The following is a 24,742-nucleotide window of genomic DNA, read 5'->3' on the forward strand; positions in this document are numbered from 1 at the left end:
CCATTTTTACATTATGCTGACAGTTTTTAATCTTGAACATGTTCACACACACAAACACACACACACACACTCATGCAATAAGATCTTAAAGAGCACAGAAATGAACATTGGGCCATATATTTTCAGTGGCAAGAGATATATTTGCCAATCTTACACTTGCAGGTGATCAGGATTTAAGAAAAAAAAAAAAAACAAATATTTTTCTGCTGAAGATAGCTGGAAGAGGGTTCCCGGAGCAAGACTCAGTCCACAGACAGCACTAGACTCTAGTCTTCAGCCCAATTTACTAGAGCATTTTACATATCAATTGACCCTGTAAGTACCTTCAGTTGGAAGAAGGGGGCTACCAGAGGCTGATCTAATCTTAGCCCACCTGGTGGCCTATCTTAGGCCAATTTCAGCCAGAGCACTTCAATTTCAATTTGTTAACTTTTAGCTTGTTGTTAGTATAATATCCTCAGCTGCCTGCACACTCCCAACTGCCTCATTACAGAAGGGGACACAGCACAAAGCAGGCTCTGATTTCGCCTCTAGAGATACAAGACTGAACACAAGAGACTAAAGACTGAGGCAAACATAGAATTCAGATAAACATAACACAAAACAGGACAGAGACACAGAGACTTATGGAAGATTTAAAGCTGCTGCTGAAGAATTCACGGAGAAGATAGACTACAATTGCACCGACCCTGCTACTTCCTCTTTCCTTCTCTGGCCTCTTCTCACGAGGCTCAAACCCCTCTTCCAGCTTTTTGGCTTCCCGGAGAATCCAGCCTTTCTCTTCAGTGGTGAAGAGAACGTCTAGGAGTTGCTGGGCATCGGCCCAGGTGGGTCGATGAGTCAGAAAGAGTAGCAAGCAAAAGCAGAATCGGGAACAGGCACAGACAGATACGACCATACACAGAATGAGGAACAAGATCAACATACATGTCCTCCATTATGAGGACCTTCAGAAGGGGGTCAAGGAGTCCCTTGACCACCCCAGCCTTAGAGAGCTCCTGTGTCCAGCTTCTCTCTGTCTCAGGCCCACAAACAGTGCACTTTTCCAATACAGATACAGACACAGATTTGTGGACCAAGCTCAGACACACACACACCCACACCTCCAGAGGTTTCTTTTCTTCACCTGGGTATCTTCCCCCAAAAGAAGTAAGTGGTTAAGGACTCTTCCTGGTCAGGCAACCAAGAAATATTACGGGGTCTGGGGGGGTGGGGAGGTCCCACTCAGAGGCAGTCTCAAGCAAAATAAAGGATTTATTGGGGAAGCAAAAAGCAAACTGCCAGGCCAGGGACGTAGCACAGACTTGGGAGCTGAAACTACACTCCTGAAAAGTGGGCTGATTGGCCAGGGACACAGGGCAGACTTGGGAGCTGCCACCATGCCCCCAAGCAGTCCTTGAATTGGGGTTTATAAAGGTAAAAGCATAGCACAGATGCAGGGGCTTGATACAGGGGTACAGCAAACAAGTGAAGCAAGTGTGGCACCGAAGTAGGAAGTTGACACAGAGGGTGGAGCAAATAACAAGTTAAAGCCATTTACCAGAAGCAGAATTTTGGGGTCAGGTTGACCTAATAATCAAGATGGAGTCAGCTCTGTTCCCCTCAACATTTCCTACCATGTTTCCCTAATCAAGATGGAGTCAGCTCTACAACAGATTAGGAACTGTACAGAGAACAGATGTAAAGACAGTGTAAGGAGAGCTGGGTGCTGGTGGCTCACCCGTGTAATCTTACCTATTCAGGAGGCTGAGATCTGAGGATTGTAGTTGGAAGTCAAAGACTCCAATTAACTACCAAAAAGCTGGAAATGGATTTGTGGCTGAAATAGTAGAGTATCAGCCTTGAGCAAAAAAATTCAGAGGCAGTACCCAGGCCCTGGGTTCAAGCCTCAGAAGTGGCATGTGTGTGTGTGCCGCGCGCACGCGCACACACACACAGTGTAAGGAGATAAAATGCAGTAGAAAGGTGAGAAAGGGAAGTAGAAAACACACTTAGCAAGTATCCAGTCCTAGGAAGCCTCAAATGCCAGTCTAAGTAGAGGATACTATGAAAACATGCTATTTAAAATTCTGCATTTCTACTCTACAAGAGTTTACTTCCCTAACTTGATGGGTTCCTTTGCATATTTTTGTACTTTTGTTGCATCTACGAATATCTGTAAATATGTTCTCAATAATTTGGGCATGTTGTATCTTTATTTTTGGCCAGTCCCGGGGCGTGGACTCAGGGCCTGAGCACTGACCCTGGCTTCTTTATGCTCAAGGCTAGCACTCTGCCACTTGGGCCACAGCATCACTTCTGGCCATTTTCTATATATGATGCTGAGGAATTGAACCCAGGGCTTCATGTATATGAGGCAAGCACTCTTGCCACTAGGCCATATTCCCAGCCCCTGTATCTTACTTCAAAACCTGACTGGGCTGGGGATATGGCCTAGTGGCAAGAGAGCTTGCCTCGTATACATGAGGCCCTGGGTTCGATTCCCCAGCACCACATATACAGAAAACGGCCAGAAGTGGCGCTGTGGCTCAAGTGGCAGAGTGCTAGCCTTGAGCAAAAGGAAGCCAGGGACAGTGCTCAGACCCTGAGTCCAAGGCCCAGGACTGGCAAAACAACAACAACAACAACAAAAAAAAAAACACCTGACCATACATAGCTACACAGACAGATTGTCTTATGTTCTTCAGTTTTTAATATTTCACTTTTTTAGCTCTAGATGTTTATCTGAAATGTTTATAAACATAGTAGAGTTCAAATCTTCTCTCTGTAGAGGCTGCCATCTCAACATACTGAATACACAGTGCTTTCCACTCCCAGTGATTTGCAATATTCACAATGTCAAATGGCAGATCCACCATGTGTGATCTGTTTCTGTACTTTCACTTCTTTTGTGTTTATTTTTAAATAAAGTTGGAGGTATTAACTACCAAAGGGGGGGAAAAAAAAACCTCTGAATTTCTAGTCAGGGCAGTGTTTTATTGACAACAAAATGATAGTGTTAATGAGCGCTTTGAGGCAAGAAGACATCTTACAGGTGCAACAGCTGGCTTCTGTTTTTTGTCTGTGTTCATATTGATCCCAGGGCTGGAACTCAGGGCCTTTCCCTCTTATGTGACCTTTTTGCTCATGGCTGGTGTTTTGAGTCACATCTCCAAGTTCATAGGGAAACCAAGTAAGTCTTCTTATCATGACAGGAAGCCAGTAAGCCCATTAGGAGATACACATCTAGATTAGACTAATTACTAACTTTATGACTTGCCACCTCATCGTGATTCTTTGTCCCCTTTGAACACACTAATGGATCTAAAAATTAACGGGAAAATAGGTACAATAAGATATGTATGGGAGTTAAAGAGTGTAAGGTCATTAAAACTGGATGGAAATTCTTTTTGCCAGTCCTGGGGCTTGAACTCAGGGCTTGAGCACTGTCCCTGAACTTCTTTTGCACAAGGTTAGACTCCACTACTTTGAGCCATAGTGCCAGTTTTGGCCTTTTCTGTTTATGTGGTACTGAGGAATTGAACCCAGGGCTTCATAAATGGTAGACAAGTACTCTACAACTAAGCCTAGCCCTCAAAATTGTTTTTGAAAGAAAGGCTGAAGATAACTCTGCTTCCCACTGAGTATCACTGGCAAAGAGCAAAATCTGGGCAGAGAAGCTACCTGAATCAAGTATTCTGCCATTATAATTGTTCAACAGAGATGTCTATAGATTAAGAAAATACAAGGCTCAATGGATTAACTTTTTTTTTTTTTTTTTTGGCCAGTCCTGGGCCTTGGACTCAGGGCCTGAGCACTGTCCCTGTCTTCTGCCCGCTCAAGGCTAGCACTCTGCCACTTGAGCCACAGCGCCGCTTCTGGCCGTTTTCTGTATATGTGGTGCTGGGGAATCGAACCTAGGGCCTCGTGTATCCGAGGCAGGCACTCTTGCCACTAGGCTATATCCCCAGCCCCAATATTTTATTTATTTTTCTTTCTTTCTTTCTTTCTTTTTTTTTTTTCCGGAACCGGGGACCGAACCCGGGGCCTCGCGCTTGCCAGGCGGGCGCTCTTCCGCTGAGCCAGATCCCCGGCGGATTAACTTTTGTACTTAGCTTATCTCTACAACTTTTCCTTCAATATCTATGAATAGTGATTACCAAATCTGGGGCTGGGGATATGGCCTAGTGGTAAGAGAGCTTGCCTCGTATACATGAGGCCCTGGGATCGATTCCCCAGCACCACATATACAGAAAATGGCTAGAAGTGGCGCTGTGGCTCAAGTGGCAGAGTGCTAGCCTTGAGCAAAAGGAAGCCAGGGACAGTGCTCAGGCCCTGAGTCCAAGGCCCAGGACTGGCCAAAAAAAAAAAACAAAAAACAACAACAACAAAAAAAACAAAAAACAACAAATCTGTCTGATCATAAGACTGCTGGAGTTTGGTACCTTACATGTAATAGGACAGTTGTTGGCTATGGGGCTTGAACTCAGGCCCTGGGTGCTGTCCCTGGGCTCTTTTGTTCAAGGTTAACACTCAACCATTTTGTAGCTAGGATTATAAGCATGAGCCAACAGTACCCAACATTATACCTTTTCTTCTTTACAATCAGTTATTATAAAACTAATGATATGGAGCTGTAATCCTGGCTCCTCAAGAGGCTAAGATCTGGGGATCCTAGTTCGAAGCCAGCCAGGGTAGGAAAGTCTAAGACTCTTATCTCCAGTTAACTAACAAAAAGCCCGAAGTGGAGCTGTGGCCCAAGTGGTACAGCCTAACCTTGAGTCAATAAAGCTAAGGGACAGTGTCTAGACTCTTGAGTTCAAGCCCCAGTACGGGCATGAAAAAAGCACTTGGAACTTGGAGAACCACATGAAAAAATGGGAAAATTCCGTCAGTCATGTTATGTGGCTAATCAGTCAAAATACAAAACTGTGTAAACTATCTTCAGGCAATACACAAAAGCTATGTGTATATAAATATGCATCAATTTCATGTTTAATTCTGGGTAGCATTGCCAAGACAGTTTATGAAACATGAACAAATATTCCCAAATCTTAACCTTGAAATTTGTGGCTCCAAATATTATACATGGAAACATAATAGTAGATCAAAGTTACCTGAGTAATCATGTCATCTATTCAGGTTTTTTTTTTGTTATTGTCAGTTGTGGGGGGGCTTGAATTCAGGGCCTGAGTGCTCTGAGATTTTTTGCTTAATGTTAGCTCTCTGCCACTTTGAGCTACAGTGTCACTTCTGGAGGTTAACTGGGGCTTAAGAGTCTCAAACACGTTCCTGTCCAGGCTGGCTTTAAGCTATGACCCTCAGATCTCTGTTTCTTGAGTAGCTAGGATTAAAGACATAAGCCCCTGGTACCCAGCTCTATTCAGTGTTGAAAGATGAGAGAACACCCATGTGAGATAAAGTTTGGAAAAAAATTTTCTGTTTCTTTTCACAGTATTTGAGGAAACATCTTTGATTATTGCAAATGTTTATTAAAAAAAAGTTAACTATAAAAATGTACATGACCAAATTGTATACAGTTAAGTAGTCTTTTGGAGAGGGGATGCAGATTTCTGATTAGCTGTCATTTATTAAACTCGTTCCAAGGCTTCTAACATGATGATACTATTTCCTCGTATAACCTAGGAAAGAGAAAATCAAACTAGAAAAGAACAATTCACTTAACACATAACCAATTATTAAATAAGAGATTCCACCAAATCATTAATAGTTTTTCGATATTACATGTCAGTTTTTTTAGGCATGTTCTCAAGCCATAGTTAAAGTCTTTTTGTGGTGACATGAAACAATCAAGCCTATTAGGAAATACACATTGAGATTGTAGGCTAATAATTAACTTTTTAAAGTTGTGAAGTCATCCAGTCTGACTCTTTTTACCTCCTCTCAACTGTAGGATGTGAATAAACACCCACTTCTTTTAACAGTACAAATATTGGTAACAATGTTAGCTTAGGACAGTTAGGGAATAAACCAGATTGGAAGTTCTGAAAACATTGTGTATGAAAATGACAGTTAGTTGGGACCAAGAAATTGGGTAGAATTATGTGAAAAAGCTGGGAAATTCTAGACAGAGCTGAGGTAAAGACAGTGCAATGGGATAAGGGAACCCATGCAGAACAAGGGACAGAAAGGGAAGCAGGAAACATATTTATCTGGCATCTAATTCTAGAAGGCCTCAAATGCCTATCTTAAAATGGAGGACAGCAGAAAACTCCCATTTAAAATTCTCCATTTGGGGTCAAGGTAACACTATTCTGTTATCAATATGGGCTGGAATTTGAGAGTGCTTCTTGACAGGAAAAGAAATTAAACATGAGAAACTGGTGGGAAGTGAATTTTCAGAGTGGTAGGAGAAGTGGAAGAGGATGCCCAAGGTCCCCTTGTAAGGAAATAGTACGTTCTTGTTGGATTGCAAATCACAGATTACTCAAGTAGAACAGAATAGTAAAATGGCGAGAGGACAAGAAACATTCAGAGCAGAGCTATGCTTATACAGTTATAGTAAAAATAACATTATTATTTTCTCCCCTAATTCAGACAGCATTATACATATACTATGATTCATTGTCTCCTCCACTCAAATATAAATTTGATAAGTAAAGGGATTTTGCCTAAACATAGCAGGCTCAATACTTGTACTGGAAACAAATGGGTTTCCAAGTGATTATATTAGCTGACAGTCTATATGGTAGCACAAGGGTTTGAAAACTTTCTCAAAGCCTGGCAGGCAATAAAACAATGAATTGGTGAATGGTAACAAGAGGTTGGAAGCCTGGCTCAGTTGGTAGAGTACTAGCCAATGAACAAAAAAGGTCAGGTATTAAGCTTGAATCCTGGTTTCATTAATTAAGAGAAAGAGAGAAAGAGAAAGGAAAACAATGTCAAAAAAACAAAGGGCAGTGCAAAGGAAAAAAACGCCTTGAAAATGGAAGTGTGGCCTGAGGGAGCCTGTCTGCTTTTATTGTTCCTAGAAGTTAGGAATAAAAAAAAGTGACATGATAAACAATATACTTATTTGTTTAAAATTTTGATTTTTGGTTAAAAAAAAGAAAATGTGAACACTGAGGTATACCACTGGCCTGGTGTGTTTTGTTTTTTGTATTTTTCTGCGTCTATAAGAAAAGGAAGGAAGATACACTGCATCTTATTAGTCAAAGGATGAAAAATAAGATTTCCTTTTTCTTAATTCCCTCTTAAGTTTGTCTGATACCATCCCTAGAACTAGAGGGTGATAGAATTTATCTTGAGACAACTAAGAATTTCTCATATGAGGGCCTTAAAAAAAATCATTAAACACCAAAAAACCCTGCTACCTTTTCTAAAATGGCATTTCATACTTGTTTACCTTGTAACATCATTTAAGAAACAAGACTGGTTGATGAACAACTTTGTATTGTTCTTCCTATTTTGTCATTCTATTTGAGAATCAACTCTTCAAATCAGACCAGAATTAAGTCCAAAATTCAAAATTGCTGCTTTCCTTGTAGGTCAGTTTTTAGCCTCTTGAAAGGGGAGAATTGTCCATTGAACAAAGGATCCTGTGGGGGAGGGGCAGACAATCTGCCTATAAAAGGCAAGGCTGGGAATGTGGCCTAGTGGTAGAGTGCTTGCCTTGCAGGCATGAAGCCCTAGATTTGATTCCTTAGTACTATATGCACCAAGAAAGCCTGAAGAGGCGCTGTGGCTCAAGTGGTAGAGTGCTAGACTTGAGCAAAGAAGCTCAGGGACAGTGTCCACGCCCTGAGATCAAGCCCCAGAACTGGCATTAAAAAAAAAAAAAAAAAAAAGGCCGAGAATCTAGCAGGGTGCCAGCGGTTCATGCCTGTAATCCTAGGGAGGCTGAGATCTGAGGTGATCAAAGTCAGCCCAGGCAGGAGAGTTGGTCAGACTATCTGCAATTAACTACCAAAAAGCCAGAAGTAGAGCCATGGCTCAAGTGGTAGAGTGCCAGGCTTGAGCAAAACAGCTCAGGGACAGTACTTAGGCCCTAAATTCAAGCCCAGGACCAGCACCCAAAATATAGAGTAAATAAACATAAACATATCCATAATCTAAAACTTAACTACAGAAGCATAATTCTAACAAGACCTTTTGAACCATGAACATAAAGATACTAATATTTTTAAATTTAATTTAATTTTTGCTAACCCTGGCGCTTGGACTCAGGTCCTGAGCACTGTCCTGTCCCTGGCTTCTTTTTGCTCAAGGCTAGCACTCTGCCACTTGAGCCACAGCGCCTCTTCTGGCCTTTTCTATATATGTGGTGCTGAGGAATTGAACCCAGGGCTTCATGTATATGAGGCAAGCACTCTTGCCACTAGGCCATATTCCCAGCCCCTAAACATACTAATTTTTCTCAGTATGGATTATGCCTGTGGAGGATCTTGAGTTTGAGTTCAGATGAAACTAGTCAGACTATATCTCACAAACAGTAGAAGTTGTAGAGTATCAGCTATGAGCCAAAAAAGCTGAGCAAGTGCTGCAGTCCAAGCATCCCTCACCCCCTCATCTAACCTGTATCACGAGCAAGATTTCCTAATTTTTTTTTGGTTGCTGTTCTTTTGGTTATATACAGGTTCTTCCTATTTAGCCTCAGACTAGCTCTGAACTCCCTATGTAATCTAGGTGGGATTGGAATTCACAATCCTTCTGCCTCAGCTTCCAATGGGCTATAATATAGGGGTAACTATATGCATAAACCACTATGTTCAGCCAAGTATTTCCTAATAAAAAAAAAGAAAGGATTACAAGGGAAATCTTTTGGTATTCAGAAACTTGTTTGTGTAAGAGCCTATCTGCTACGGCTGATAAAGTGCTTGCCTAGCATTCATGTAGCCCTAGGTTTAATTCCTTAGTACCACATATAAACAGAAAAAGCGGAAGTGGTGCTGTGGCTCAAGTGTGAGCAAGAGAAGTTCAAGGACAGTGCCCAGGCCCTGAATTCAAGCCCCAAGACTGGCAGAAACAAACACACAAAAAACAAAAAGCAGCAAAAAACCCCTATCTGCTAATAATTCTATCATAACAGTTTAACTCAAAGGCAGAAAGTGAATTTACAGGCTTTTTTTGGGCTAATAACTATAAACTTTTTTCTTCAGTTATGATCAATTTGCTTGCCATAATTCAGTAATGAAAATACACTTGATATAAAAAATAACACAAGCTTTGGAAAGAATAATTGTTTCTTTTTGGTCGGTCATGGGGCTTGCACTTTGGGCCTGGGCACTGTCTCTTAGCTCTTCAACTCAAGGCTAGCGTTTTACTACTTGAGCCACAGCGCCACTTCCAGTTTTCTGGTGGTTAATTGGAGGCAAGAGTCTCACAAACTTTCTTGCCCAATCTGGCTTTGATCCTCAGATCTCAGCCTCCTGCTAGGATTATAGGCATGAGCCACTGGCACCTAGCTTGGAAAGAATAGTATTTATAATACAGGTAGCCAAGAGGTGTGGCACATGCCCCTCCAGCTACTTAGAAAAGTGGAGGCAGGATAGGGAGTTACATAATCATCTTCCAGTCTGAGAACTATTACTGTATGAAGGACTTAGTTATGGGCTTCTCTTACAGGGTAAATCTCAAAAATGATTCCCAACAGCTATTTCAGGACTTCAGACCTTAGAAGGTTCTATATAGTTGAGATCTTAGAGATAATTGGGTATATTACCACAGCTGAATGCTGGCCGTATATTAAAGTGTAAAGTTGAATCCTGCTCATTATTAGCTTTTTTTTTTTGGGGGGGGAAGGGAGGGCAGTCCTGGGGCTTGAACTCAGGGCCTGAGCACTGTCTCTGGCTTCTTTTTGCTCAAAGCTAGCACTCTACCACTTGAGCCACAGCGCCACTTCTGGCTTTTTCTATATATGAGGTGCTGAAGAATTGAACCCAGGGCTTCATGTATACGAGGCAAGCACTCTTGCCACTAGGCCATATTCCCAGCCCCTCATTATTAGCCTTTTATATGTAGAACTAACTTCAATTTAATCCAGGAATTTGATATAGTCAATACATAGGCCAAAAGAAAAATGAATCATCTTGGAGAAGTCTAATCTTTACTTACCACCATTCCAATGTTGTTCTGTTGCCCACTAGTAGCCATCTCCACACATTCATCTATCACCAGATTCATAAATGGATCAAATCCACGCAATATTCCTTGGACATGTCTGCCACCATTTAATTTTACTACAAAAGGTAAAAAGAGTTTTAATAAACTGTCTACTAGCAACCATTCATTATGAATCAGATAGACTAAAGCAGGTATTTTGGAAGTGTGACCCACTATCCTTACTATATGACACATACTGGGCTAAATATTTTATATTTATTTCTACATTTTATTTATAGGAACCCTATAAAGCACTATTTTTATACAAGGGAAATTAAGTTGTTTACCTCTTTAAAACCCACGCTTTTCATTTCTTTTTACTTCAGTTACCAAATAGGTAACACATTTCCAACAAAAGAAAGTGATTCTTGTATATATCCTATGTAGCTTATTTGAAGGGAAAATGGTTGAAAAATTTTAAAACATTACAACATATGAAAATCCTGTTAATCTAATCAAGGGGAGAAATAGCTTCTATGAAATAATCCAAAACCTTAAATGCAGTTGGAAATCAAGTAATTAAAACTGGTTAGATTCTGACAAACCTGCCTAACTAATGGACGTGAATTAGTTTCTGTGTACTTTAAATTTTTATAAAGTGGCTCCAAATATATATTTCCATGACACATGCAATTGAATAATTAAAAGCAAAATCAAAACATTGAACTTACAAGATAGCTTCTTATCCATAAATCTGAAAAAAAGAAAAAAAGCCAAATGTATAAAATTACATATATATACAATTGACTTATGGAGGGGTAACAAGTTTGACAATAAATAGACTCACTACCTTACATACGTAACTGTAAGCCCTCAGACAATAAATTTTTGGCCAGTCCTGGGCCTTGGACTCAGGGCCTGAGCACTGTCCCTGGCTTCTTCCCACTCAAGGCTAGCACTCTGCCACTTGAGCCACAGCGCCGCTTCTGGCCGTTTTCTGTATATGTGGTGCTGGGGAATCGAACCTAGGGCCTCGTGTATCCGAGGCAGGCACTCTTGCCACTAGGCTATATCCCCAGCCCCCGACAATAAAATTTTTAAAAAATTGCTAAAATTTATGATCGAATGATTGCTGGTCTTGGGGCTTGAACTCAGTCAGGGCCTGGGCAATGTCTTTGAGCTTCTTTTGCTTAAGATTAGCACTCTACTACTTGAGCCACAGCTCTACTGTTTTTTTTTATTTGGGAGTGGGTGGTAATTTTTTGGAGATAAGAGGATCATGAACTTTCCTGGCCGGGACAACTTTGAACTGTGATCCTGAGATGTGAGTAGCCAGGATTATAGGCATGAGCCACTGGCATCTGGCAAAATTTGTAAATAGGAATAAATAACATACGCTGGGTGCTGGTGGTTCACATCTGTAATCCTAGCTTCTTAGGAAGCTGAGATCTGAGGATGGCAGCTTGAAGCTAGCCTGGGCAGGAAAGTCCGTAAGACTATCTCCAATTGGTACTATGGCTCAAAGTGGGAGAGCACTAGTTTTGAGCAGAAATGCTAAGGAACAGGGCCCATGACAAACAGAAACAATCGAAAAACCCAAATATAGTATGAAGAATAAAACAATATATATTATTGTTAAACATTTTGTTTATAAATTAATTTTTATTGTAAAGGTAAATTACAGAGGGGTTAGTTACTACATAAGCCAAGTAATAAGTACATTTCTTTTTGAACAGTGTTATCTCTTCCCTCATTTTCTTCAATTATTTTTCCCTCCTGACCCCCCTCCCCCAGTAGTTGTACAGTTCATTTTCAACATAGTAAAACCATGTATTTTGATAGGAAATACTATATAAAAGCAACAATGACAACAGGAGATAATTTAATTCTTATGTCAGGTGGGGTACTGAGGCCCAGAAATGTTAAATAAATTGTCCAAAGTCACAAAGGAAGTGAGAAAGTTTGAACACAAATGGGTCAGTCTGATTAGCTACTCAAGAGTCTGGGTTCTGGGCTGGGGATATGGCCTAGTGGCAAGAGTGCTTGCCTCCTATACATGAGGCCCTGGGTTCAATTCCCCAGTACCACATATACAGAAAATGGCCAGAAGGGGCGCTGTGGCTCAAGTGGCAGAGTGCTAGCCTTGAGCAAGAAGAAGCCAGGGACAGTGCTTCAGGCCCTGAGTCCAAGCCCCAGGACTGGCAAAAAAAAAGAGTCTGGGTTCTGAGGATTGCCGTTCAAAGCCAACTTGGGTAGGACAGTACCAGCCTGGTTGAACTCTTATCTCCAATAAATCACCAAAAAGCTGGAAGTGGAGCAAAGGCTTAAGTGATGTTATCCTAGAGGGGGAGTGGGTAGGGGGAAGAAGCTCAAGGCCAGAGGCCTGAGGATTGTGGTTCAATGCCAATCTGGCAGAAAAGTCTGTGAGGCTCATTTACAATTGACTTTCAAAAAGCTGGAGGTCAAAGTGTGGCTCAAGTACAGTGCCATTTTGAGCAAGGAAAAAAGAATCTGGAATCTTACTGGTATGGTGGTATGTCTAATCCTAGCACTCAGGAGGCAGCAAGACTTGGAGGCCTGACTACAATACATCATAAGATTCTGTCTCACAAACCTAAAAACCCACCTCCTACCTAGCCTTCTCAAAAAAGGAAGAAAAAATCCTTTGCATTTTGTAGAGTGGTAAATTATTATATATAGCAGATCAGTTACTGGCAAGATTTACTATCCCAGCAAATTTTGGTAGGCAAAAGAGAGAATTCAGTTAGACTAGGGCACTTCAATTTTGGTACACTGATATTTGGGACTAGAACTTGTTTGTTAAGTGGTGTCCAGTATATTCTGGGACGTTTAACATCTCTGACCCAAAAGTAGATGCTGGTAGCACTAGATTTTCTTCCCTTTTATTTAAGAACCACTGCTTTACGAAGTTAAGAGTACATAGGTTGATCAAGATGCATTTTACTACAAACTGGTATGTTCAATTGAAACTCCCTTGTACAACTACTTAGTAATTATAAGTATATAAGCATAAAAATATAGTTATTTTAGAGAGAGGTGTGACAAGATCTCACGATTAATGAACTCTAGAGAAAGGTGTCAAAACTAGTTTCAGGGGCTAGGAATGTGGCTTAGTGGTAGAGTGCTTGCCTTGCACACATGAAACCCTGGGTTCAATTCCTCCATACCCCATAACCAGAAAAGGCTGGAACTAGCACTGTGACTCATGTGGTAGAGTGCTAGCCTTGTGCAAAAGAAGCTCAGAGACAGTTTCCAGGCCCTGAGTTAAGCCCCAGGACTGGCAAAAAACAAAACAAAAAACCTAGTTTTAGGGGGTTGGGGATATATTCAGTGGCAGAATGTTTGCTAAGTTCACCTAAGATCATAGGTTCAATCCCTACCTCCACAAAACAAAAACGCCTCACTACTTTTATTCTTTGAAATTTACAGTAGTAACCATAAAGAATCAGGAAAGATGCCAATAGGTCACACTTGTAATCCTAACTACTCAGGAGGCTGAAATTTGAGGATCTTGGTTCCAAGCCTGCCCAGGTGGTTAAGTCCCTAAGACTTATCTCTGATTAATCACCAAAAAAGCCAGAAGTGGAGCTGTGGCTCAGCACACTAGTCTTGAGCAAAGGAAGCTCAGGGGCAACAGCCAGGGCTTGAGTTCAAGTCCAGAACCAGCACAAAAAAAAAGAAAAAAATGCCATTTTACAAACAGTCCCTGATGAACCCCGATGGTAAGACTTCATTCACCAGCTTGCTAACAAAAACAATTTTTAGGTAAACATCTTCACAGTATGTTCTATTTTTCTTTTTTGCCAATCCTGGGCCTTGAACTCAGGGCGTGAGCACTGTCCCTGACTTCTCTTTGCTCAAGGCTAGCACTCTACCACTTGAGCCACAGTGCCACTTCTGGCCATTTTCTGTATATGTGGTGCTGGGGAATTGAACCCAGGGCTTCATGTATACGAGTCAAGCACTCTTGCCACTAGGCCATATCCCCAGCCTGTTCTATTTTTCTTTTTCTTTTTTTTTTTTTTTGCCAGTCCTGGGCCTTGGACTCAGGGCCTGAGCACTACCTCTGGCTTCTTTTTGCTCAAGGCTAGCACTTTGCCACTTGAGCCACAGTGCCACTTCTGGCCGTTTTCTATATATGTGGTGCTGGGGAATCGAACCCTGGGCTTCATGTATAGGAGACAAGCACTTTTGCCACTAGGCCATATTCCCATTCCCTGTTCTATTTTTCTTAATGTTGGGCTTATGGTTTAATGGTTAGCAGGTCCAACAAAAAAAGACACAGGTTTTCACACAAACTTGCTTTGATAAAAATGTGTACTTAAGTTGGGAGCATTACTCAAGTGGTAGAGTGCTTAGTTCTACAGGCCCTGGGTTCAAATCCTCAGCATCACAACATGAAAACAAACAGGAAAAATGAAAACTCCAAGTAGAGCTGGAAGGTGGTGGCTCACAGCTGCAATCCTAGCTACTCAGGAAACTGAGATCTGAGAACTGTGGTTGGAAGCTGGGGCATAGAAGGTCCATAATTATCTCCAATAAACTACTCAGTGGCACTGTGGCTAAAGTGGTAGAGAGCTAGCCTTGAGCAAAAAAGGGGACAGCTCCCAGGCTCTGAGTTCAAGCCCTAGGACCAGCACAAAAAAGTCCAACAACTGCCGTTTCCCTGCCGCCCCCAACTAAAACAAAAAAGTGCATTTCAAAACAAAATTAGTAAATACGAATTATTGTTTGATTTCTTTTTTAGGAGTGCATAACAACTTGTTCTCCCGCCCTCAATATGGCTTTCTTTAAATCTTGAAATGAATGTTCTCCAACAGTTCTAGCCTCACTGCAAACTCTCCAAAAGAATAGAATGTATACATTTTAAGGCCTAAGTGTAGTTTAGAGGTGGAGGGCTCACCTCATACTTACAAGGCCTTAGGTTTGATCTGCTCGGGAAGAAAACAAAACAGAACTAAAAGTGTATAATTCTATTGAAACATCACAAGTCACTCCATTAATAAGATTTTTATGTTATCGGTTAAAGATAAATTTAAGCTTAAAGGGAAAGGAATAGCCTTTCGCAAAAAAAAAAAAAAGCTCAAAGAAATACTAAATACTAACGTGGCATGTGTGCCAGTTTTCAGGTGGTTAATTGGAGATTCCAGTCTCAGGCTTTTCCTGCCTTGGCTTTGAACTGTGATCCTCAGATCTCAGCCTCCTGAGATTACAGGGGTGAGTGAGCCCTACCACCCGGCCTTCACGTGGCTCTTTGATTCCATAAGGAATCAAACACTTCCATCCGGGCCACTTAGCTATTTGTCAGAGTATGATGCTATTTAAGATGTTTAACGGGGCTGCCTTTGGTAGCAGTGCCAACTTTAACTTATGCTACGGCTTCAGCTCGGACGCGCAGGCCCGGGCCTAGATCGCAAGGCCTGGGACTCGAACACGAACGGAGGTGAATGGGCCGAAGCCATTGGCGCGGGCCCGCCAGTCGCACTGACTGATGGGAACGGCTCAAGATTCAGGGTCTCGAGAGCGCGAAGGAGTCACCCCTGTCACGTCGCCCTTTCTCGTACTTACTTTTTTAGCTCGGGAGGGTGAGCTTTGCTCATGATTCCTACTCTGCAGGCTCAGAGATGCTTTGGAACCGAAATTGATGCCTCCTTCACGCGCCCGCGGCAGAAACGACTGCTGGTCTGACGTCACTGCCCTTCGTGAGCAGTCTCGCGATACTTACGGTAAGGCTGTACCTGTCCGTCAACCACCGGCTTCCGGTTACATCCTCAGTGATTGGTCAGGACTGAGAGGCGGGACGGCGGGTCCATTTCTTTTACGCGAGCTGGAGTTTGCAAGCTTGTTTAGGTTCTGAGCCACGTGATCCTTATGTACATACCGAATGAAAACGAACCCCTAATGAGCGGGACCCTAACATTTCTTCGGCGTGTATTTTCTTGGGGCCAAGCTTAGGCTGACCGTTAATGGCCAGTGTGTACAGGAAGAGAGTGAAGGGGCTGGGCCTGTCTCCAGGACTTTTCCCGACTGTCCATCCTTCTTGGGACTCTTGCCCTCACACAAATATTCTTTAGTAGGAAGTATTAAACTTTCACATCAGACGTTACCCTTAAATAGTAAAGTTCTCAGATTACAGTTAAACAAGACTAGAAGGGTTTGAACTTTTTTCCTTTTCGTGGTATTGTGTGAACTCAGAGATTTGCCATTTGAGCTGCTCTTAGCCCTGGATTTGGTTATTTCAAATAGGAACTCATACTTCAAAATTTAAGTTCAACCCTATTGGGCAGGATTGGCTGTATTTAAATACAAAGGGCAGTAAAGTTTTAAATACATAATTTACTTTGTACTTCTTTGATATTCAAAATCCTTGCTCTTAAGAGTTCTCTTAACAGGTTGAAGCTGTGTTTTCTACCACTTGCTATTATTGTTTAGCTGAAATGAACATGGATATTAGATTTCACTTTTTAGCCTTATAGAGAATTTAGGGGAGATGTCTCTTTTAGTGAACTTCAACTCATAAAGTCCTAGCTTTCCCTCAGTATTTACATTTACACAAGATCAGTCCTCCATCTTAACTATACACGTATTTCCATTCCTTTGGATATCATAAGAAATTTATTTCACATATAACAAGAAGCATATTGAGAACGTTAAATATTCATCATCCAGATAGTGGGAAAACAATATAAGGTTGTTTAAAAATCATACCACTAGGAAAATATATATCACAGCCCTGACACAGCAAACAGGCTATAATTTCAAGTAGTAAGTTGGTTAAAAAAAAAAAAAAAGACATGGTCCCTACACAAAAGGTGCCATGCTATACTAGGGCAATACCACATGTAGTAAAGACTCCTGGCACACTGGTATTTGGTAATGAGTTCGTGTCTATGTTCTTTGCTCTAAGGGAGTTAAAGCTCTTCTCAGCTGATGTTGCTTAATTTTTGACCTTCCTGTGCCCAGGGGATGATCTTAATTAGGATCTATGAATTCAGGGGCTAGGTAAATAATGCTGGGTTTAGGCTTTTATTCCATTCTCTTCTACAAAATCCAAGGATTTTGGTTTCTAGTATTTTACAATTCTCTTAACCAGACAATGGTTCCTATTTTAGTGTTTATTACTGAATACTGTATTTATGTATCCCTTTTCCCTGCAATGGGAAGTATCACTACCAAGACCATCCTATCATTCTGCTACAAAAAGCCTCAGGGCTTATTAGCTAGTGGAGGAAGCTCTTGCTTTCCAACCTCAAGTGTGACACTGACCTTTATGATTCAGCAATGATCTCCAGGCTGAAAAATGCAAAAAATGTCAGAAATTCAAATTTACATCTTGATGGCAAAAGGAACCATTCAAGTTCTCATCCAAACTACTGTTTCTTCCAAGTCCATATCCTAAGTCTAACTCATGCAAAACCAAGCAAAACTAAAGATCCAGAAGCATTTTCTTTCCCTTCTAAATTCATTATCTACCGGAATTTGCTTTATAACTCCTAGAAATTTGTGTCATGACACTTATAGTAAACAGGAATTGGCAATAGACACACCTCTCCTCAAACTTCACCAGATTAGAGGCGGGTTACAAGGATGTGCCAACCTGTTGCAACCTGTGTAGTAAGAATATGGTAGTTGGAGGATCTCTGGCTTGGTACATGAGAGATCTCTACTGCCAAGAAAAGCACTTGCCACATGAAATTTAGGCTCTAGAACACTCTCTTATGCTATTGTGACCCAAATTTAGCACCAGTGTTTTCCATTTCACTTTCTATAATTAAAACATAAAAGAATCATGTCCAGAGGCAAGTGAAATATGCCTTAAACTTGTTGCCATCCTTAGTTTCTTCACATAAACTTTGCTTAAGAGACTAAAATTCCCATTTCTTATTAAATAGATTCCTGCCCTGAGCCCCATGGTCACTAGCAAAGACTTTTATTTTCCAATGGATGAGAGAGACTCCTTCATCTTCTTGGTCATAGTTGGGATGAGGTGCATGTGGTCATCCACACACTTGGTCACACAACTGTCCAGCTGCCGTTTCACTTGAAGCTCCTTATTCCCTGCATCTATTGAATCTTTGGCTTTGTCATTACAATGCATGGTGCATCGAGCCAGGCGGTCCTACAGCAAAAAACAAGAGGGAAGAGAAGGCTGAGACGCTGGGCATGATTTACTGAGTATTAACCATGTGGTCGGCATTAACATGTATTATCTTACCACTGAGAGATCAACAAGGTGCTACCTGGTTATGGTGACTCACTCCTGTAATCAAAGCTATTCAAGGGGGTGACATCTGAGGACTGTGGTTTGAAGCCATCTGGGGCAGGAAAGTCAGTGAGACTCTTATCTCCAATATATTACCACAAAACCCAGAAGTGGAGCTGTGGCTCAAGTGGTACAGCACTAGTCTTGAGCAAAACAAGCTCAGAGTTCAAGCTCCAGGATGGGCAAAAATAAAATAAGCAAAATCGGAGGACTGTAGTTTAAAGCCAGCCAGACACTAAAGCCCAAGAGATTACATCTCCAAAAACAACCAGCAAAAAATTTGGCTGAAGAGGTGGGTCAAGTGGTAGTGTGCCAGCTGAGCAAGCACAAGGCTGAGTTCAAGCCCCAGTACTACAAGAAAAAAAGAGATGCTGCCAGGAGGACTTAGCCCAAACACTTATAGAAAATGAGAGAAATGTACAAAAGATCAAGACTTGACACTATCTTGATTCTTTAATGTCTGTCCTTGCTACAGAAAACCACTCAATTCAACTAAAGTACATATCAAGCATACCTTATACAAGCATTCTACTAATGTTATCGATTAGCAAAAATAAAGTTCTTGCTTGCACTCAGGGAGCTTACATTCCAGGGGCAGGGGAGGGGGAGGGAAAATAAGTAGAGAGCTTGAGAATACAGACGAATCTGGAATTCAGGAGTGAAGTCTGCTCTAGACCTATGGATGTAACAGTTAGTAATAGGACAATGGCCAAGGACAATCTGGGCATTGGTATGCCCAGATGCAGGATTAGGGAAAAGTGAATAAAAAAGGCTTGAGAGTTTTGCAGGGTGTGTGAGAGAGGTAGAAAACCAGAAGTGAGCTGTTCTAGCAGCAGCGTGGAAGAGTGAACATCTGCCTGGAATAGAACACAAAGATGAAAGAGAAAGTCACAAAGCAACCAAAGAACCAATTGCTTTCTTCCCCCACCCCCCACCCCCCCCACCCCGGTTTGGTGCTAGGGCTTGAATTCAGGGCTTTGCCTTCTAACTCAGCTTTTTCACTTAAGGCTAGAACTCTACTTCTGGCCCTTTCCTAGTTAATTGGAGACACATGTCTCCTGCCAGCTCAAAGAACCAGATTTTTAAAGACCCTCCTCTATAAAATAGCGATCAAAGGCTGCGAATGTGGCCTAGTGATAGAGTGCTTGCCTCGTATATATGAAGCCCTGGGTTCGATTCCTCAGCACCACATATATAGAAAAAGCCAGAAGTGGCGCTGTGGCTCAAGCACTAGAGTGCTAGCCTTGAACAAAAACAAAGCCTGAGACAGTGCTCAGGCCCTGAGTTCCAGCCCTAGGACTGGCAAAAAATAAAATAAAATAAGCCATCAAAATGAAAATAAATACCAAAAATCCTTTGAAGTTCATGAACTTGGAGAAGTTAATACCTTCACAATGGCAGTAATCTTGTCTTGAACCGGTACTGTTTTCCCCCCCTGCTTGAACTCAGGGCCTAGGAACTGTCTCTTAGCTTTTTCACTCAGGGCTGGCACTCTACCACTTGAGCCACAACTCCACTTCTGGCTTTTTGGTGGTTAAGATAAGAATCTCACACTTTCCTGCATTAGTTGGCATCAAATTGTGACCCTCATATCTTGGCCTCCTGAGTAGCTAGAATTGGAAGCGTGAGATACTAGTACACAGCTATAATGGCAATAACTCTGAAATTTTTATTTTAAAACAATGTAAAAATGTATCCCGCTATGTATATTATATGTAATACATATATTATGTTTATTAATATGTGTGCAAATGAAACATTGGTTCACAAAGCACTCTATTTCCAAGACTCAGAAGATACAGAGACTGGAAGTAAAATGAAGCAAGGAACCCTTTGTTCCTGAGATGGGAAAAAAGGAACTCTACTAGCTGAGAGGGGCCTGTGAGGCAGGCATCATATGTCAACAATAATGCTTCACATAAATGCCAACTCTGAGCCACAGGGACTGCTCTCTGTGTGGAGCAAGTAGTGGCAGTCCTGGGTAAAGGTAGAAGTTTATAAATAGTGGTAGGGTCCAGCTTTAAAAATCTGTACCTTTTGCCAGATTTAGTGGCACACTTCTAGAAACCCAGTTACTTTGGAGGTGGAGCTAGAATATCAAGCATGCTGCCAGCTTGGATATTCTACAAAAGAGCTGAGGGAATGGCTACTGTTTTTTTTGGCCAGTCCTGGGGATTGAACTCAGGACCTGACACTGTCCCTGGCTTCCTTTTGCTTAAGGTAAGCACTCTACCACTTGAGCCACAGTACCACTTCTGGCCTTTACTGTTTAGCTGGTGCTGAGGAATCGAACCCAGGGCTTCATGCATGTTAGGCAAGCATTCTACTGCTAAGCCACAGTCCCAGCCCCCTATTGTTTTCTTATTTGTATACTTATATTTGTTCCAGTACCATAGCTTGAATTCAGGGCTGCATGTTCTCAGTGGCTTTACTGCTCTTGGCTACTGCTCTATTTGAGCTATACCCTCCCAGAGTTTTTGGATAGTTTTTTTCTTCAGCTTGAGCTTCCTTTAAATGGCAATCACCTGCTGGGTTTCTGTGGCTCATGGCTGTAACCCTTGCTCCTCAGGAGGCTGAGACCTGAGGATCACCTTCTGAAGCCATCCAGGACAGGAAAGTCCATGAGACTCTCATCTTCAATTATCCACCAAAAAACGAGAAGTGCAGTAGTGGCTTGAATGGCCCAGTGCTGAGGGACAGTGCCCAGGCTCTGAGGTCAAGCCCCAGGATAGGCACAAAAACAAAAACAAATGGTGATTTAGAGGCATGCGCCACTGGTATCTGGCCTTTGTCTTAAAAAGTAGTATACACCTTAGAGAGTTTTGAATTACACAGTATTCACATAGGCTTTGGTGTTTACCCACAAAAAAGGCCTAAACAATTTTCCCTTTTCCATCATGGTCCTACGGAGATTCAACTTAACACTTAGCTTCCAAGACTTCTTCCAGAATGCTTGTGATTTCCTGTGAAAGAACACTTCAAAGCTTGGAGACGGCTGCTCCTTGGGATATTCCTCACCTGGAACTTTTCCAGTTCACTGGTCACCAAGGCCTGTGCTTGAGCCAGAGGTGCATGGCAGCGCTCTATGCACTGGTGCACCTGTTGCATGGACGCCTGGCTATCTTCACAGCAGGTGGCGCTGCACCGGAACATGAGGCCCTGGGAAGGGAAGGAGGACAGAGCCAGCTTAGGCAGGAGAGCTTCGGGGGCAGACAACCGAAGAGTTATTGGAAGCTTCGGTGGATTTACCTTTTAAGTGGTACTGGGGGATTGAAGGCTAGGCTCCTGCACACTAGCACCAGGGCCACGCCCCAGTCCAGGGGGCAATGCTTTTATTTGTACCTCCCTAAGAATCTACCACCTGAACCTTAAAAACCACCTCTGGGAAAACTACTTTGTGGCTACTGCAGTTTCACCTCCTCCCTCACTTAAAAAAAAAAGTAAGTGCTGGAACCAGGGCTTGACCTCAGGGCCTTCTTTTATTGCTCAGCTATGTCTGCACAAAGCCGGTGCTTTATCACCTGAACCACGCCCACACTTTCTGGCTTCTTGTAGGTTAAGTGGAAATAAGAGTCTCATGGACAGTCTGCTCCGGCTGGCTTCGAACCAGGATCCTCAGATCTGAGCATTCTGAGTAGCTAGGATTACTGGCCTGCTAGCTAGCTCACAGGCGCTCGCTTTCCTAAGGCTGGGGGTGGGAGGGGAGGGTGGGGCGGATCAGCTAAAGCCGAGTGGGTGGGTCCAGAGCCCAAGGTTCAGAGGTCCGCAACTTCCCAATATGAAGTCGCAGCACAGGGCAATCAGGACTCCCTTCGGGCGCCGCAGGAAAGAAACTAAAAATCCACTGGGGGAGGCAGGACCCAGCCCACCAGACATTTAGGGGGTCAAAGCAAACAGCAGTTTGGAGGAACAGAACCCGGCCAGATCTGGCCACCGCGGGGGGGCAGGGGGGTGGTGTAAGGGAGACACCCCGCCCCCCCACTCCGGCCTTCCACCTTGGCGGCGCCCTTCCTGGGCCTCAGTTCACCCGAGGGCGACAGGGGTCACAATGGCGGGGAAGGCGGGAGGGACCAGCGCCTGACACCCACATCGGTTACCTCCCTCCAGGGCTGGGCTGGTGGGAAACGGCCTTGCGCGCGGCCAGGGCCCGAGCTTCCCCCGCCCGGCCCACGGTCCACAGGCCGTGCGGAGGCCAGGCGGCCTCCCTGGGGTGCTCGGGCGACCCCAGGGGTGTCCCCGGCGCGCCTGCGGGGAGGGAACCGTGTGCCGGGCACGACGTGCCGGCGGAGAGGGGACCTCGGGGAAGGGGCTCCAGGCTCGGCCCGGCCTCGCCCACACTACCTGCATCTTCCGGATGTTCTCTCTCTCCACACTCTTCACCATGGAGTCCACCGCCTCCTGCACCCGGAGCTGCTGCACCTCCGCCATAGCGACCCCGCGCTGCGCCGCGCCGGCGCCCACATGGACTCGCCGCTGGTCCCGCCCCCTGCCGCCGAGTCCCCGCTCGGCGCGGTGCGCGCTTGCTCTTCCCGGGCCCACGTCGCCCCCTGGCGCCCGAGCGGAGTAACTGCATGCGGTGCCCGGCTCGGGCGCGCGGAACACATGGGCCCCACGCTGTGGACTTGGGTTTCCAGGCGAGTTGCCTAGCTTTCCTATCTTCTTTTTCTTTTTCTTTCCTTCTTTCTTCCCTATATTAAAAAATTATTTATTTATTTATTTGTTTTCTGTCGTGGGGCTTGAACTCAGGGCATGGGCGCTGTCCCTGGGGTTATCCCTTTATTCCCTTATGGCTGGCGCTCTACCACTTGAACCACAGCTTCACCTCCCATTTTTTACTGGTTAACTGGAGACAAGAGTCTCAAAGACTTTCCTGTCTGGGCTGTCCTTGAACCACGATCTTCAGATCTCTCAGCCTCTTGAGTAACTAGGATTTCAGGTGTCAGCCATTGCTGCCCAGCTTTATAAAAAGTTATTTAGCAGGATGCTGGTGATTCACGCCTACAATTCTAGCTACTCAGGAGGCTGAGATCTGAGGATCACAGTCTGAAGCCAGTCTGGGTAGGAAAGTCTGTGATACTCTTATCATCAGTAAACTACTCAGAAAAAGCTGGAAACTGGCACTGTGGCTCACGTGGTGGAGCACTATCCTTGAGCAAAGAGAAGCTCAGGGACAGCACCCAGGCCCTGAGTTCAAGTTCCAGGACTGGCACAAAAAAAGGTTAGTGTGCTTAATATTCAGATCAATGCCCAGTTCTTAGATTACAGCTTGATGAATTTTAACAAGCTCGATGACTTTTACAAGTCTCTGTCCTTTCTTTGAGTTTCCCTACCCCTATTTCTATTGATCTCTTTCCTGTCATATAGATTACATTTTTCTTATTCTAACATTTTATACATATGTGATTATTCATTACTTTCTTTTTGTGTGTCTAGCTTCTTTCAGCAGAATGTGTTTGAGACTTAGCCACAGTTTTTGGTTCCTTTTTGTGGCTGAGTAGTATTTCATTGAATGGAATACTGTACTTTGCTTACTCATTTCTAGGTTGGTGGACATTTCTTTTTTGCCAGTCCTGGGGCTTGAACTCGGGGCCTGAGCACTGCCCCTGGCTTCTTCTTCTTCTCTTTTTTTTTTTTTGCCAGTCCTGGGCCTTGGACTCAGGGCCTGAGCACTGTCCCTCGCTTCTTTTTGCTCAAGGCTAGCACTCTGCCACTTGAGCCACAGTGCCACTCCTGGCCGTTTTCTGCATATGTGGTGCTGGGGAATTGAACCCTGGGCCTCATGGCTTCATGTATAGGAGGCAAGCACTCTTGCCACTAGGCCATATTCCCAGCCCCTCCCTGGCTTCTTTTTGCTCAAGGCTAGCACTCTACCACTCGAGCCACAGCGCCACTTCTGGCCTATTTTGTTTTTGTGGTGCTGAGGGATCGCATGTTAGGCAAGCATTCTACCATTAAGCCACATTCCCAGCCTGTGGTAGACATTTTTTGTCTTATCTAGTTACTAGCTTTTTTTTGGATGAAAATAGTGACTACATTCTTGCAGAAGACTTTAGTACATACAGATTTTTCTTTACTCTTGGAATCGGAAATTGAATCCTAGGGTAGGTATACATTTACATTTATTTTCTATGAAAAAAAAGCTTCTAGGACAACCTGTAGGTGGGGCTACAGATAACTGTTAGCAAAATAAGCACTTTTTAGTTTTGGTGGCCCTGGGGCTTGGACTGAGGGCTTTAGTGCTTGGTAGACAGGTATTGTACCACTTAAGCCAACCAACAGCATAAAGCAATCTCTGAACTCTTAGACTAGTTCTGACTGACATACCCACCACACCTATCCTTACTAGCCTGTGCAATAATTTATCAAATACGTATCAGCTGCTGGGATAGGTAGAGACAGTGCAGAGTGGAACAATAG

At 43.2% G+C, this 24,742-nt stretch overlaps 2 protein-coding genes across 2 annotated transcripts; both read right to left on the bottom strand.

Moving 5' to 3' along the window:
- Positions 1–5,456: 5,456 nt before the first annotated feature.
- On the bottom strand, positions 5,457–15,769 carry Snrpg (small nuclear ribonucleoprotein polypeptide G). Its single transcript, XM_048352690.1, has 4 exons — positions 15,631–15,769; positions 10,773–10,795; positions 10,054–10,178; positions 5,457–5,621 (listed from the first exon to the last, which is right to left on the bottom strand). Exons 1-4 carry the CDS (start codon positions 15,660–15,662, stop codon positions 5,571–5,573), a joined length of 231 nt encoding a protein of 76 aa, XP_048208647.1. The 5' UTR covers positions 15,663–15,769; the 3' UTR covers positions 5,457–5,570.
- A 1,216-nt stretch (positions 15,770–16,985) lies between these two features.
- Fam136a (family with sequence similarity 136 member A) lies at positions 16,986–22,808 on the bottom strand. The gene is made up of 3 exons (XM_048352691.1): positions 22,667–22,808; positions 21,344–21,484; positions 16,986–18,181 (listed from the first exon to the last, which is right to left on the bottom strand). The coding sequence occupies exons 1-3, from the start codon at positions 22,751–22,753 to the stop codon at positions 17,993–17,995; spliced, it is 417 nt and encodes a 138-aa protein (XP_048208648.1). The 5' UTR covers positions 22,754–22,808; the 3' UTR covers positions 16,986–17,992.
- Positions 22,809–24,742: the final 1,934 nt, after the last annotated feature.

Source organism: Perognathus longimembris, chromosome 8 (genome assembly GCF_023159225.1).
Source record: "Perognathus longimembris pacificus isolate PPM17 chromosome 8, ASM2315922v1, whole genome shotgun sequence".
In the NCBI taxonomy this organism is placed as follows: Eukaryota; Metazoa; Chordata; class Mammalia; order Rodentia; family Heteromyidae; genus Perognathus; species Perognathus longimembris.